The sequence below is a fragment of the Lepidochelys kempii genome, chromosome 2, assembly GCF_965140285.1.
Source record: "Lepidochelys kempii isolate rLepKem1 chromosome 2, rLepKem1.hap1, whole genome shotgun sequence".
Classification (NCBI taxonomy): Eukaryota; Metazoa; Chordata; order Testudines; family Cheloniidae; genus Lepidochelys; species Lepidochelys kempii.
Genome location: NC_136381.1, coordinates 182529268 through 182546328, shown reverse-complemented (window position 1 = coordinate 182546328; position 17061 = coordinate 182529268). Strand labels below are relative to the sequence as shown.

Here is a 17061-nt window from a genome sequence, read left to right as displayed (position 1 = left end):
GTAATGGCATCATGTTTCAGCTGCTCCTGGTTTTCCAATGTCACCTGGGCCCTGATGCTGCTAGACGGTTTACTGCAATAGTGCCTGCTGAAGTTCTCGCTGACTGGCATGGGAAAGTGTCCTACAGTGGAGGACGAAATAAGGCTGCTGTCCCTAGAAACTTTGAGAGAGAATTGCAGAGTACCTCCTTGAAAGTGTATTGAAATCTGTAAGGAGGACTCAAAAGGACATAAACTTGTCCACATGGCCTTACCAGCCCCCACCTAACTCTGCAGCGGATTGAAAAGAGATAATGCTATATCTTTTAATATGAGTAAATCAAGGAAAAGTTGATAGAGGTGTCCTGTTAAGTTGGAGGCATCCTTAGTACATCACTGCAATGGGAAATACACTTACCTGAGACTCCATCCCCTGAATCAGGCTTGCCCATGCTTGACTGCCATGACTGATTGGACTGCAGTGGAGTCTCAAAGGTCTTGGCTCGTAACATAGTAGGATCCCCCGGTCGCATGTCAAGTATGGTATGCAACTCATTGTAAAAGTGGCAGGTCTGCATCTTGGCAACGGATTGCCTGTTGTCCTCCCTGACGTTCTGATATGCCTGCTGCAGCTTCTTAACTTTCACATGGCACTGCTGCTGATCCCTGTTGTACCCCTTCTCCTGCATTCCCCCATGCAACCTGCTTGTAGACGTCCACTTTTCTATGGCTGGTCCATAGCTGTATCCCCACAGCCACATCTTCCCATAGGCCCAGGAGAGCCCAATATCTCCTGTCTGCGCCAGGCCAGAGCGCGTCTGGAGCGTGTAGCCAGCATAGTTAGCTGGGTAGTTGCACACAACAATGAAGAGCTGCTAGATGTGCTTGCCAAGGTGGATAGTCAGAAAAGGGCATTTCAAAAATTTGGGGGGTTTTAAAGGGTGTGGAAGGGCTTCAGGTCTATGTTACTGGGCAGTGGAGTTCACATTTGTGTCCAGAGTGGTCAATGTCAGGCATTGTGGGACAGCTGCTGGAGGACTGTTAGGGTCAATCTAGCTAACACAGTCTCACACTGAATTGACGTCAGTACATTGACCATGGATCAGTGCTTGCTTACACCAGTGGGAGTCAAATTTAAGTGTAGACACATGCACAACTAGGTCGATGCAAGGCAGCTTACATCAACCTGACTTGGTAGTTTAGACCAGGCCTCAGTTTTCTACAGAACAATCTACCAAAACTACTAGTACAGGCTACGTTAATCAGTGAACAAACCAGCGAAACAAGGAAACAGCAGAACCATTTCACAGTGTATTCCCAACTGGGGATGTGTTTAGATTGTCCACAGTAATTTAGGACTATATATTTAACTCAGCAGAATGTTTTAATTGCACAAAAATTAGAAACATTTTCCATGAATCATTTGGGAACAGTGGAAAAAACATTAATTTGTCTGAATTTGGTTTGTTCTGCAGTACTTAACTGATTAATCAGCTATTCCATTAGCATTTCCCTCACTGAAACTTGATGAGAAGACCATTTTCCATTAGGCAGATGTAAAACTATCTTTAAATAAATAAAAATCTTTTTGCAAAAGCTTCCCATGCTTTTTCTGTTTCTTTACAATTGCAAAGAGACTATGCTGAAAAGGGGAAATCTCTAGAGTGAACAATCTGTTCTCTTCTGCTCCCCAAACAGTATGCAACTGGAGTGACCATTATGAACCCTTTAATGCATCAATGGCACCTAGACTATAACACTATTGAAAACTGCAGTTTCTTTGCACTTTGAGAAGGATTACTGTTTTGCAGGCAGGCCTACAAGTAATTGAATATGAAATTGCCCAGAACTTTGGGAGTTCTTCTGTGAAATAGTTTTGCTATTCAGTTTATCTCCAGTGGTGTTCATAGAAAGGAAAGATCTGCTTTTTACAGAGCTTTTGCCTCATGTGCTGGCCTTCTTGCCACTGAGACTGAATGTGTAACATTTTTTTTTCTCCCTTCTGTAAGAACTCTTGTAAGAGTTAATCTCAGAAGGAGAATTCAGAAGAGAAGTAAGAGTAGAAATGGAAACCTCCAGAAAAGAGATTTGATTCTGACTTTGTCTGTTTTGGGGAGTTTAATAGCTATGTGAAAATTTAAAATAATAGAACATGTCCAAATATCAAAGATTGTTCTTCTGTGCTGTGAAGAGGAGATCTAGCTGGAGGATAATAGACTGCACTTTTTGTTGATGAAGGTTTAGATATTGATCAACTGGAAAAGAAAGAGGAAACACAAATAGTCATTCCTGCGAAGCTCCTTTATTTTCTACAGCTGTTTACTACTTTTGTTTTCCTGTTTTTGAGCTTTAAGAACCATATTAACGTGTAAAAACATTGTGATAGGACCCCGTAGCAAAACTATCAGTACTTCAATTAAAGAAAAAATAGATATCATATGTTTAGGTTTCCTTGGGGCGGGGGGGGTGTCTCTTTCCAACTAAATGTGTTACAAAAACAGATGTAGTGAAAATAAACAAGAGCAGTCTCATTTCCTTCAGTGAAGAAAGCTCACAATTACTTGGCCGTAACATCGTACCCTAACAAACAATTTTGCTGACCACAGTTTGCGTGCCCAAAGTGCTGGATTTATCACAACTGATAAAAGATCTGAGGTGTCAGACAAGAATTCAGCTGCACAGAAAAGGGGGAAGAGTGGGTCATAATGCAATAACATATTCTAGGTGCTGTTCTTGCCAACAGTTAATGGGGAAATTCATTTCATAAAGCACTGTTTATAGACTGACATCTGGAGAACTTCTCAACCTGGATCACTTCCAATCTGTGAGATTTATATGCTGTTCTTGCTTTTTTGGTAAATAGCTCACTTTTCTGCTTGATATAATTTACTTAAATAATTATCAATGGATGTGAATGATTATGCTACTATGATTTTTTTCAGTCCTTGGGATGGATAAAAGTTCATAATAGTAGGTTGCTAAAATAGATGATCAGTGGGAACCCCGAAACAACATGCACTCACAACGCAGGGACACACAGAAACATGACAATTTAAAGATAACTCTCTGAATGTAAAGATTAAGATTTATCAGATTTAAATGTGTTGACTAGCACTCATGCAGTCCAAAGGTGTGAAGGACTTGGAGGTGTAATGATATTTTCAGTTTGGTGATATTTGCCCTGTGGAGTGAAAAATGTTTCCAAAGAGTAAAAACTGAATCAAGTGCAGTTTAATCCGTATATTCACCACCGTGCATGTGGGGCCTGATCCAGCTCTCTTTCAGGTCAGTTGAATGACTACCATGGCCTTCAGTGAAATTTAGAGCAGGACCGTTTCCATTTTGAAATGCAGAGAGACACACCATACATTAATAATTCTGTCCTGTGTGAGTGGAGGTATAGACATGTAGCTTCTAGGTGGATTTACTCTGCTTGTGGTAAGAACAATATATGTTACATGAAAAATTTATCCAATCAAATCTGTAAATAATCCAAGGATTTGGTTCCACAGCATAGCAGCATTACACATTCAGTCTTTAATAAAGACCCCTGTTAACTAGTGTTAATGAGTTAAATCCCTACTTTAAAAAATTTGTTTTATGAATAAAATGGTATTCCTTTTAGCACATGTATACATAAAAATGAAGTATTTTTTTGACACAGGATTGACATTGGGTAAAATTTTCAAAAGCATTTAAGTCTCATTTTCAGAAGTGATTTTAGGTACTTAGGAGCCTAATCCTATGTATTGTCAATTAGATTTAGACTCATAAATGCCTAAATTGCTTTTGAAAATGAGACATAGGTTCCTACACTATGTAGGCACTTCTGAAAATTTTCCCAGTAACCATATAGCAGTACACGTTTCCCTCCTGTCTCCAGGAAATACAAAGGGACTGATCCTGCTGCCATTAAAGCCAACAGCAAAATCCATCTTGGTTTTTACAGGGATGGGATAAGGCTCATAGTAAGGATGCATATAACAAGCAAAGTACAGCTATCTAATACGCAAACCATTAGATATTTTTTACAGAGAGCATTAGTGCCAAAATCAGTAGAAATTGAATCCATATGGTAGGGAGGCAGGATAAACCATAGAGAAACAAAAGAAAGTCAGTTTATAGTATGTATGCATTCAGACTGGGATTTTCACAGGTTCCTAAGGGAGACAGGAGCCCAGCTACCATTGAATTTCAATGGGACTTTCTTAGTTGCTTGAAAATGCCAGCATCATATGTCAGAACACACTTGTTAATACGGGGTCTTTTATAACGTATCTAAAACATTGAAACAAAATTAATATTTACCAGGGTGGACACCTCTCCTTTCTTGAAGGTGTCCATGGCAGACAGAAAGCCATGTATTCTTGTGGCGATAGAGTTCAGTGGTTCTGGAAATGTGGAGCACCATAGTATTCTACAGAAGATCTCTTTTATGTGTTAAGAAAAATTTGATCTCTTATTGTGTGATATGGTGGGTGTCGCACTCCCCCTCCCCTGGTACTTGGCCACCCCAGGAATTGCTCCTCTTTTAGTGTCCACTCTGTATAATTTATTCCCCTTCACCAACACCTGCACAGTGCAACACACCAGTCCTATTCCCTGTGAACTTCAGCCCCTGTTCATCAGGGCCCTGTGAGGAAAAGAGATCTGTCTTCCTTGGGATGGCCTTCAGCGTGGGCACAGTTAGCACTATCCTCCCACATCCTGATGCTTTGTTCCTGCTTTTTTATCAAGCTCATCAGCTGATGGGCCAGTTAGTTCCTTAACTCACCTAGCTTCCTTGTCTGTTTAGCTACTTCTTCCCTATTTCCTCAATCAGCCGTTGCTGGGAAAACTAATGGAGGCTACTGTGATCAGAGTGCTGACCCATTTATTAGACCTGAGCACTCTAACATACTGAAGAACGAAATTCTCAATTTTTTCCCCCATCTTGCCTCTTCCTTCCTTCAGTGATGCCAACCTCAGTGCATCTGTCATTTCATTCTTCTGAGAAATCTGAGGTATAATTCTCTACCCTTCCTGATGCACAAGTTTCACACTTTGTCTTCATTCAAATCCCTACTGAAAATACACTTCTTTCATGAGCTGAGCAAATTGTAAACCTCACTAATATAATGCCTATAATGCCACCATCATCGCAGTGTGTGGAGAAAAATTTCAGAGTTAGTGGCATCTCCCTCTTTTGTGGTGTCTGATCTTTAACTTAAATGCTCCTTAGTTTAAGGATCAGGGGTGAAATCCAGCCTTACTGAAGTAAATAGCAAAACTTCCATTGACTTCAGTGAGACCAGGATTTCACCCCCATGTTTTTGTTTGTGTCTTGTACAGCTGTGATCAGTGTCTACACTTACAATATTGTAATAATGTCTTGTTTTTATAAAACAGCAGGTAAAGTGACCCAACATAAATACTGGTATACTTACAAATTGTTGAAGAGTAGGGAATATATTGAATTTGTGTTGTAAATGAGGCTGATAGTATGTTTTCCAGTTCTTTCAGAGATGGTTTGCTTTGTGTGTAACCTATGCAGTCCCTCAGATTAAATGGTGAAATTCCATTTCTCACTGTTCTCTATCAGAAAAGTAAGGTAATGGAAAAAATGAATTTTGCTTTTAGTGCTGGTACATTTTGACAATATCAGTTGACAAGTAAATCTTAACAAACCTTTGACATCAAAACCAAGAGCAGGAAGTCCCGCTTCCTTCCAACCAATAGCATGGGGTGCCTAAGGGCAAATAGACATTTTCCGACTCTGATTCAGTTACCATCAACTGGAAAATAGTGCTAATGACTAATGAAATAGTTTGGCATCAAAAGCCATTAATTCTCAAGGCCACATAACCTATAGAGTTTCAGTTTTTAGAGCAAACTTTTCAAAGTTCTTTTGTCTCCAGAAACCCAATATGCACTAATGGGTTATATGATTTTTCACTCATAATCTCAATGTTTAATACATGATACCACTCTCAGGTTGTTATTTGTATTGATCTTGAATGATTTATCATGTGTTTACAAATTAGTGTTTAACAGGATAGATTTTATCTGAGGAACGAAAATTACAAGTATCCTAATTTGAATGTTAGAGGAATAGTTTCTGCTGTAGCTCACGAAAGTTTATGCTCAAATAAATTGGTTAGTTTCTAAGGTGCCACAAGTACTCCTTTTCTTTTTGCGAAGACAGACTAACATGGCTGTTACTCTGAAACCTTCTAATTCTTTGAGTTATATAGTTTACATTTTACAGTCAGAGTTTGCAGATGGGATTAGATGTGCTGGAGATTAACAAATACTTTATTTTCATTGGATAGATGGATGTATATTTATATTTAACAATGTGTTACTCGGTAGCAATGTATTGCAATATATTAACATATCATAGTGTTCGTATTTCCTGTTATCAGATTTGCTATCCACCACAAAACAAAAGGTGGGAGGTTTTAGGAATCTCTGCTTGTGCTAATACCTCTCTTTTCACATTAGGTTTACCACCAGCACCCAAACCTCCTCCCTGAACTGAAAGGATAGGAGATTCAGCCACCTCTGAAACTATTTATTGAGTCCATGACACATCACAAATCGGCTGGCAGGGCATATTTGGGGTAGAGTAGCTCATGCCTTCTCCTGTTCCTGAAAACCAAAAATGCTGGGTCAGGTTTTCCAGTGGTGTAAATCAGCATGGCTTTATTTCACTCAACAGAGCCATCTTGATTTACACCAACTGATATTACTGATCTTCACTGTGTTAAAAAGCAGGGGTCTCCAAGTTGCTGGAGAGGCTGGTTCTTGTGCCAGGCAGTATGCTCTCCAATGCCACTGGACTGGCATATTTAATTTTTTGCAAATGCTTTATTTTTATTTTGCAATGAGAGAGATGCTATATTGCCACAAATCAGGTATCCCATTCATGGGGCATGGAATAAAACATTTCTCTTCACAACAGTGGAAATGTATCATATACAGTAAGTATCTTTGTTGTTTTGAGTTAGGAGTTAATATGATGCTTTAAAAAATGCACACTTTCAGTAGACAATAAAGGATGATTTTTCAACACCAGGCGAAGAGGTTTGTTTGCTTGCTAGTGGTGATCTCGGGAGGGCACTAATTTTCCACTCAGAGAGTGTATTGTACATTTATTGATCCCTCAAAGCACTTAAGCAAAAGCTTAACTTTAAGCTGGTGACCATATGCTTGCAGTTAAGCACAAAGCCTTTCATGGACTTTTGATCAAGTGTTTGACTTGAAGCTGCTGAGCAAAATGAGAGGCCTGCACAGCTGCATTAAAAGAGAAAATGCATAAAATATTCATCGCTTCTGCCCTGAGAAAAGTTTAAGACCACCATCTCTGAGCTGGGGTAAAAACCCAGTAACTTCATAAGTTCTTCCTTTCTTCCAGATCTACAGGCGTAATGGAAGCTGCTCATGTAGCTTTCTACTGAAAACAACAAACAGCATGTTCAACACTCATGCTGTATGCTATCTTATTAGCTATGCACATACTCACCTTCTCTCTGCTGTTGGTCCATCTTTATAATCAAGGACATGGTGTTGAAATGTAAAAGGATAGTGCTTGCTGTGTGTGATATCATGTGTGCATCCAGTGCTTTGTGATGATGCATGGGTGTTCATTTCTGTTTTAGCCACACACATCCTGCAAGGAAATGTGAAATGTGGAAGTATATTTCTCCCATAGTCCTATTTCCATTGCTCTGCCCCTCCTCCCTTCAGCTTGTGGTGTCTCCGTCTCCTTTGTTTTCTGGCTTTCTTCAAGTTTCCCTAAAGAAGAGACAAGTGTGAGCCAGCAGAGAAATTATGTCAGCCTATCCTGGGATCACTTCTGACTTCAAGCATCCCTCATGGCAGTATGGTGCTGGGCAGTGCTATGTGTCTTGGTGCTACAGTAGAAAGTATTGAAAATCAGTGTGTATAATCACACATCCAAAAAATATCATCCCGAGACAGCCTTGATTGCAAACTAATGGTCTTTGCAGGCTTTGCTCACTGTAGAATTTTATTACTATACCAGTTTCCAGCGATGTGATACTTGACACAATTCCTCCTAAGACCTATTTCTATCCTTTGTATAAAGTGAGTTTTATTTATGCTATAAGTTTAAAACATTCCTTACATGGCACAAATGAGTAAAGTGAGGAATCACCAAGGCATAATCAATATACTAAACAGAATGGTGGTAGCTCGTTTTCTATTCAAAGTATTTTTCACCCAGGGTTAAACTGCAGACCATTCCAATTTTATACATTCTTTGGGACTCTTGCCACTTTGTTTATTATCTCTTATTCTTGTTCATGCTCTGGTTGCCTGTGCACCACATGAAGGTATTCTATTCTATTTTCAACTAGGTGGTTGTACTCCCATCCAAGAATCTGACCTGGAGGAAAGGACAGGTGTACAGGATTCCACAACAATGTTTACCAACCACAGGCACCTCACAAAGCAGAAATCCAAAACTGGTAAGAGAAGGAAAATTACTCACTTGTATTTCGAATACAGAACAAATCTAACTCATACTTTGTGTCTGTAGGAAAAGGAGTAATTGACTGAGGTGTTTCCAGTTATGTTTTTTAAGTTTCTGGTTAGTAAATGAACAGCACTTTTCTAGAAATACTTTTAATTTTTTCCTGGTTCAATCAAATCTGATAATTTTATGGAGTCCAATAATTCTTCAGATTTTTTTTGCTTCAGAACTGCTGGCAATAGAGTAGAGACTTCTAGCTGAGGTGAATAACTTCCCCTGAATTGAAAAGATCTGGTGCTACAACACGATATGTATGAGGTAGCTGAGGACTTTAAACCTGACCTCCTTTCTGAAAGTTGAAGGTTAGGTAGAAATGCAGGTTAGGATATTTCAGTTTAATTAAGGTTTTTATTGTTGGGACGTAGTGCCAATTGATTAAACTTTGGTCATTACTTACAGTTTGTGGGAAGACTTCCTAGAATTTCAGAAAAAATATTATATTGGATATAAAATATATTGCATACAGTGATACATTTTCTTAACTTATTTTGAGAGTAAGAATGGTAAACAAATGCATTGTAGTTTAATAAAGTGCCCCATAAGATGCTTTCCATTTTATTTACTAAATTATGTTCCTGTTAAGTGGCGTATTTCTCATGATCAGTCATTCTAAACATAGGAGATCCTAAACGTGATTTGTTTATTATTGTATTTATTTTCAGGTTTCTCTAAAATATAATCAACTCTTTTTAATGAATTATTTTATGTGTAGTTTTAAAACAAGGTAAAATTTACTTCATCAGAAAGGTAATACTGAGAGATCTGCTTAGAATGGGGATTTTTAAAGTGGGACAAACATGTCAGCATTCTTTTAGTATACACATATGTATGGTATCTAATTAAAATGTGTACTGGTCATTCATACTTTTCTCCACAGCATTGTATTGAAAGTTGAATGTTAGAATTAAATAAATTTACATTCATACTACCAGGATGGTGTCATGGCACAAATCTAAATGGATGATGAAGGCGGGGAAGAAGAATGGCAAGTGCACTCAGGAATTGAAAGGCTAAGACCTGGTCTATACTCAAGACAGGTCAACATAGTATGGCGCTCAGGCATGTGGAAAATTCACACCTCCTGAGCACTGCAGTTAAGCCGACCTAACCCCCAGCGTAGACGCAGCCAGGTTGATGGAAGAAATAGTTCGTAGTTATTGCTGCTTGGGGAGGTGGATTGCGTACGGTGAAAACCCCTGTCCACAACTGTGGGAACCATGTGCGCTACGGCGGCATCACTGCCGTGCTGTAGCTGTGCCACTGCAGCACCCGTAGCGTAGACCTAGCCTAAATGGCGATATGTGGATAGATACTGTGACAGGGTTGGGACTCACCCCTGCGGCACCTCCTGCTGGCACATTTGGGAATTAGCTCTGTCCTCTGCAGGGCAGCTTCTGCTGGCGGTGTCCCATCCGTCCCTTGCCCTGGTGGCGTCCGGACCCGCGTTGCTCCTCACTCGGCGGCGTCCTCTTCAGGACACTGCCCTCCGGCAGTGCCCCCAAGTCCACACTCACCCCCTTCCAGGGGAGGGTTAACAGCAGTCTTTCCAGTTCGCTCCTGCCGCAGTGGCCCACCACAACCCCTCAAGTCTAGCCCCGCTGTTCGTGGGCTGGTGGCAGTCTGTCACGGCCACCCTTCCATGGCCAGCTGCTGTACAAGGAGGAAGGGGAGGACCCAAGCCCACCCACTACTTTGGGTTCCGACCCAGGGACCCTCTAGTGGCAGCTTCCCTGCCCTCCTTCTCTCCCCTTGTCTAACTGTCCCTGGGCCACTTCCCCTCTGGTCCTTCACACCCTCTAGGCCCTTTCTATCAGGGCCCACAGTCTGGCAGGTATTAGGCTGGAGCCCTTCTATGCTCCCCCAAGCCTGCCCAGCACTGCTGTGTCCGAGGTGCCTGTTTCCTGCTCAATAGACAGACCTTTCCCCATGAAGGTCTGGGACAGACTCACTGCCTCTTGTCTGGGCAGCCTTTATATAGGGCCTAGTCTGGCCCTGATTGGCTTCCTCTTGCTCAGCCCTGATTGGCTCCCCGCAGGCCCTCTCTGATTGGCTGCCTGTCTGTGCACCCGTTCTGGCCTGTGATAGCCCAATGTGGCCTTTTATAGATACCTATAAAATCCTTGTGCGGTTAACAGAAACAGGTGAATTATGTGTGCAAAATAATATTTGTGTGCACAAAATGTATCCTTACAAATGCATGATTTGTTTGTCTGACCAACAACTGTTTTGTTCACAAATGTGTATTTTGCATAAACAGTTACCCCGTGGTAAGCAGAGTTTAAGGGCTGTTTTTTACCTTAAAATGTTTTAATTGGAAAACTTGTAATAATAGACAGGGAGGGAAGATGCAACAATATATAATATGATAAAAGTGAAAGATACAATGGGAGGAGTCCTGCATGTAGGTCAGCTAATAACTACATAATGTTAATTTTATTTAACATGCGGAGAACAGGATGACGTTACATGGTTCTGTAGAGAGCAATACAGCTCACGCATAACATAATTGCTTTGACAAAACCAAGGTAAGTAAGAAGAGGAACATGGAAAATATAGAATTCATTTGATCAGGGGGACCACGTGGATGAAATAAGCAAAGGCTGACCCAGACTGGTCTGGATTTGGTAAGATACATTTCGGTGGCTATTTTTTTTTAATTTAGCCCTCCATGTCTATAAATAATTAAGTCTTATGCAGTATACTGCAGCAAAATTTGTCCATATGTAACTGAACTCCAGAATTCTGAACTTCAGAATAACAATCTACTATGAAAAGGACAACAACAAAAAAACCTGTAGAAGGCTTAATGTACTGATTTTCCCTATTGACTTCAGGGCATAAGACAAAAAGATACTGTCAGGGTTGACAGACACTCAGTTTATCCTGTGTTATGTTTTTAACTGTCCTTCTGATCTGAAATATATCAGTTCTCCAGAACAAAGTCTGCAACCCCAGTAAAATTCCACCTTCGCTGTTAGGAGACTACAACAAACTCAGGACATGTGCCAGGCTCTCCCTTCTCTCTGTTGTTGGTCCATCCTTGTGATTAAGGACATGGTGTTGAAATGTAAAAGGATAAGCAGGATGAACTCAAAATGCCAGTAAATAAAAACAACTGTGACATAGTTGGCATCACAGAGCATCGGTGGGATAATATGCATGATTGGAATATTGGTATAGAAGAGAACAGCTTGCTCAGGAAGGACAGGCAGGGGAAAAAGGGAGGAGATGTTGCCTTATATATTAAAAATGTATACACTTGGACACGGTTGAGGTTGAGATGGAAATAAGAAACAGACTTGTTGAAAGTCTCTGGGTAAGGATAAAAGGGGTAAAACCAAGGATGATGTTATGGTAGGGGTCTACTATAGACCACCTAACCAGAAAGTATAGGTGGATGAAGCTTTTTTTAAACAACTAACAAAACCATCCAATGCACAGGACTTGGTGGTGATGGGGGACTTCAACTACTCAGACATCTGTTGGGAAATTAACACAGCAGGGCACGGATTATCCAACAAGTTCTTGGAATGTATTGGAGACAGTTTTTTATTTCAGAAGGTGGAGAAAGCTACTATCGGAGAGGCTGTTCTAGATTTGATTTTGACAAATAGGGGGGAACTGGTTGAGAATTTGAAAGTGGAAAGCAGATTGGGTGAAAATGATCATGAAATGGTAGAGTTCATGATTCTAAGGAATGATAGGAGGGAGAACAGCAAAATAAAGACAATGGATTTCAAGAAGGCAGACTTTAGCAAACTCAGGGAATTGGTAGGTAAGAACCCATGGGAAGTAAGTCTAAGGGGAAAACAATTGAAGACAGTTGGCAGTTTTTCAAAGAGACATTATTACGGGCACAAGAGCAAACTATCCCACTGCATAGGAAAGATAGGAAGTATGGCAAGAGACCACCCTGGCTTAATGAGGAGATCTTCAGTGATCTAAAAATCAAAAAAGAGTCCTACAAAAAGTGGAAGCTAGGTTAAATTACAAAGGATGAATATAAACAAATACTACAAGTATGTAGGGACAAAATTAGACAGGCCAAAACACAAAACAAGATCAAACTAGCTAGAGACACAAAGGGTAACAAGAAATCGTTCTAAAAATACATTAGAAGCAAGAGGAAGACCAAGGACACGGTAGGCCCATTACTCAGTGAGGGGAGAAAAACAATAACAGAAAATGGGGAAATGGCAGAGGTGCTTAATGACTTCTTTGTTTCAGTTTTTACCAAGAAGGTTGATGGTGATTGGACATCTAACACAGTGAATGCCAGTGAAAATGAGATACGATCAGAGGCTAAAATAGGGAAAGGTTTAAGTAATTTTTAACTTGTTAAGTTAAATGTCTTCAAGCCACCAGGGCTTCATTAAATGCATCCTAGAATACTCAAGGAGCTGACTGAGGCGATATCTGAGCCATTAGCGATTATCTTTGAAAAGTCATGGAAGATGGGAGAGATTCCAGAAGACTGGAAAAAGGCAAAGATAGTGCCAGTCTATAAAAAGGGAAATAAGGATGACCCGGTGAATTACAGACCAGTCACCTTAACTTCTGTACCTGGAAAGATAATGGAGCAAATAATTAAGCAATGAAGTTGCAAACATCTAGAAGATAATAAGGTGATATGTAACAGTCAGCATGGATTTGTCAAGAACAAATCGTGTCAAACCAACCTGATAGCTTTCTTTGACAGGGTAACAAGTCTTGTGGATGGGGGGGAAGCAGTAGACGTGGTATATCTTGACTTTAGTAAAGCTTTTGATACTTACTCACATGACGGTCTCATAAAAAAACTAGGGAAATGCTACCTAAATGGAGCTACTATAAGGTGGGTGCATAACTGATTGGAAAACTGTTCCCAGAGAGTAGTTATCAGTGGTTCACAGTCAAGCTGTAAGGGCATAATGAGTGGGGTTCCGCAGGGATCAGTTCTGGTGCTGTTTCTGTTCATCAGTGATTTAGATAATAGCACAGAGAGTACACTTACAAAGTTTGCGGATGATGCCAAGCTGGGAGGGGTTGCAAGTGCTTTGGAGGATAGCATTAACATTCAAAATGATCTGGACAAACTGGAGAAATGGTCTGAAGTAAATAGGATGAAATTCAATAAAGACAAATGCAAAGTACTCCACTTAGGAAGGAACAATCAGTTGCACACATACAAAATGGGAAATGACTGCCTAGGAAGGAGTACTGCAGAAAGGGATCTGGGAGTCATAGCGGACCACAAGCTAATTATGAGTCACCAGTGTAACACTTTTGGGGAAAAAAAAAAGCAAACATCATTCTGGGATGTATTAGCAGGAGTATTTGTAAGCAAGACACGAGAAGTAATTCTTCTCCTCTACTCTGTGCTGATTAGGCCTCCACTGGAGTATTGTGTCCAGTTCTGGGCGCCACATTTCAGGAAAGATGTGAACAAATGGGAGAAAGTCCCGTGAAGAGCAACAAAAATGATTAAAGGTCTAGAAAACATGAGCTGTGGGGGAAGATTGAAAAAATTGGGTTTGTTTAGTCTGGAAAAGAGAAGACTGAGAGGGGACATGATAACAGTTTTCAAGTACATAAAAGGTTGTTACAAGGAGGAGGGAGAAAAATTGTTGTTCTTAATCTCTGAGGATAGGACAAGAAGCAATGGGCTTAAATTGCAGCAATGGAGGTTTAGATTGGACATTAGGAAAAACTTCCTGTCAGGGAGGTTAAGCACTGGAATAAATTGCCAAAGGAGGTTGTGGAATCTCCATCTTTGGAGATTTTTAAGAGCAGGTTAGACAAACACCCATCAGGAATGGTCTAGATAATACTAAGTCCTACCATGAGTGCAGGGGACTAGACTAGACGACTTCTTGAGGTCCCTTCCAGTCCTGTAATTCTATGATTGTGCTTGGTGTGTGTTTCAGTGAATAGCTTTCTTGTATGTTTGAATAACAGTCAGGCTGATAAGAATACAGCAGACAGGCAGAATAGAGAGATGATGCAAAGTTTCAGAGTAACAGCCGTGTTAGTCTGTATTCGCAAAAAGAAAAGGAGTACTTGTGGCACCTTAGAGACTAACCAATTTATTTGAGCATGAGCTTTCATGAGCTACAGCTCACTTCATCGGATGCATACTGTGGAAACTGCAGAAGACATTATATACACAGAGACCATGAAACAATACCTCCTCCCACCCCACTCTCCTGCTGGTAATAGCTTATCTAAAGTGATCATCAAGGTGGGCCATTTCCAGCACAAATCCAGATTTTCTCACCTCCCCACCCCCCTCCAAAAACCACACACACAAACTCACTCTCCTGCTGGTAATAGCTCATCCAAAGCGACCACTCTCCCTACAATGTGCATGATAATCAAGGTGGGCCATTTCCAGCACAAATCCAGGTTTTCTCACATCCCCCCCCCACAAACTCACTCTCTCAGGAGTGTGTGTGTGGGGGGGGGTGAGAGAGTGAGTTTGCATGTGTGGGGGGATGAGAAAATCTGGATTTGTGCTGGAAATGGCCCACCTTGATTATCATGCACATTGTAGGGAGAGTGGTCCCTTTGGATGAGCTATTACCAGCAGGAGAGTGAGTTTGTGTGTGTATGGGGGTGGGGGGGTGAGAAAACCTGGATTTGTGCTGGAAATGGCCCACCTTGATTATCATGCACATTGTAGGGAGAGTGGTCGCTTTGGATGAGCTATTACCAGCAGGAGAGTGAGTTTGTGTGTGTGGTTTTTGGAGGGGTGTGGGGGGGTGAGAGAACCTGGATTTGTCCTGGAAATGGCCCACCTTGATTATCATACACATTTTAAAGAGAGTGGTCACTTTGGATGGGCTATTACCAGCAGGAGAGTGAGTTTGTGGGGGCGGGGGCGGAGGGTGAGAAAACCTGGATTTGTGCTGGAAATGGCCCAACTTGATGATCACTTTAGATAAGCTATTACCAGCAGGAGAGTGGGGTGGGAGGAGGTATTGTTTCATGGTCTCCGTGTATATAATGTCTTCTGCAGTTTCCACAGTATGCATCCGATGAAATGAGCTGTAGCTCACGAAAGCTCATGCTCAAATAAATTGGTTAGTCTCTAAGGTGCCACAAGTACTCCTTTTCATGATGCAAAGTGTATGTGAACATCCACAATGGCAGTAATATGACTTGCATGTCCTGATGCAGGTCCTAATCCTTGACAAAAATTTAACCTTACATTATATACTTGACTTTAGTTGATTCTTGATAACTTTCTATGAAGGACAGGTGATCCATGCAAAACTGAATGAAAATTTTGAAAGCTTTAAATTAGTCTTCAGTTTATAACTGTGTTATATAAATGAGTTTGATTCATTCTTGGTCAGAATGGACTGCCCACCGGCCATGCTGCACTATAATGAGCCTGAAATATTTGCCACTGAGCTGTCTGGAAATTCTAATTGCTCCAAGTGCAAGAGCCAAGGGAGCTGCTTAAATCATAAAGTAACACTGAGAATGATATCACAGCATTGCAATGTTGTTCTGTACATGGTTTTTTGGACTGAATTTTAGCCTGAGCATCAGTGACAGAGGCCAGACCAAGGTGCTTAGGTTAAACTCTAGATGAACATTGTTTGCATCTTAGGTGTCGTCTTTGTGATTTTACATTGAGTTTTTATAACTCTGATCAGCCAGTAAGAGATACTGAGAGAAGGGAAAACCCTTTTCTCATTTTATTTTTTCCTTTCTATGGAGGAGTCTAAAACAAATATTTGGGCATGAGTTTAGGTGCTCTACTTTCTGTCTCCTTGGAGATTTTGTTTGTTATACATACATAAGGTTACATTTTAGTCATGGGTATTTTTAGTAAAAGTCATAGACAGGTCACAGGCAGTAAACAAAATTCACGGTCTGTGACCTGTCCGTGACTTCTATTGTATATCCCTGTCTAAACCTTGGGTGCTCTGGGGTAGGGGGAAGTCCAAGGCTGCGGTGGGTGCTCTGGGGAGGGGGCAGGAAGCAGGGTGTGGCCCTGGACCCATGCTGCTGCTCTGGGGACGTGGGTAGCAGTGTGTGGCCTGGGACCCCTGCTGGTGCTGGGGCTCCCTACCCAGTTCCATGTGTCCCTGCAGCTCCTAGGTGGCACAGGGGCCAAGGGGCTCTGCTCACTGCTCCTGCCACAAGCTCTGGCTGCACAGCTCCCATTGGCCAGGAACCGCAGCCAATGGGAGCTGCGGAGGCGGGGCCTGCAGATGCAGGCAGCAGGTGGAGCCCCCTGGCCCCTCCAGCTAGGAGCAGCAGGGCCATGCCAGTAGGAGCCGGGCAGCCCCTGAGCCAGCACTGGCTGCTACAGAAGTCATGGAAAGTCACGGAATCCATGACTTTCCCTGACAGACTCGCTGCCTTATAAATACACAGAGACAGCAAAAATGATAGCACAGTAGCTTCTATTCTCTGCAATTGACAACTATGTTTCATTTAATATATCAACTTCAAGTTGCATAGAATCTTATCATACGTAGACATCTCAAGGTACTTTATAGAAAATCTTCAACAGTTTAATAATTGAGGATGTGGTGCCAAACAGTTGAAAGC

General features: G+C 41.3%; 1 protein-coding gene across 13 annotated transcripts in view; it reads left to right on the top strand.

Moving 5' to 3' along the window:
• BBS9 (Bardet-Biedl syndrome 9) overlaps positions 1-17061 on the top strand; it is a 437000-nt gene that overhangs the window by 279314 nt on the left and 140625 nt on the right. For 12 of the 13 annotated variants that reach the window (XM_073332921.2, XM_073332920.2, XM_073332918.2 and 9 more), the window contains one exon: positions 8339-8449. In XM_073332921.2, coding sequence (XP_073189022.2) covers positions 8339-8449 — 111 coding nt within the window. Of the gene's footprint in view, positions 1-8338; positions 8450-10969; positions 11310-17061 lie in introns of those variants that run through there. The other variant, XM_073332913.2, reaches the window with a different exon arrangement.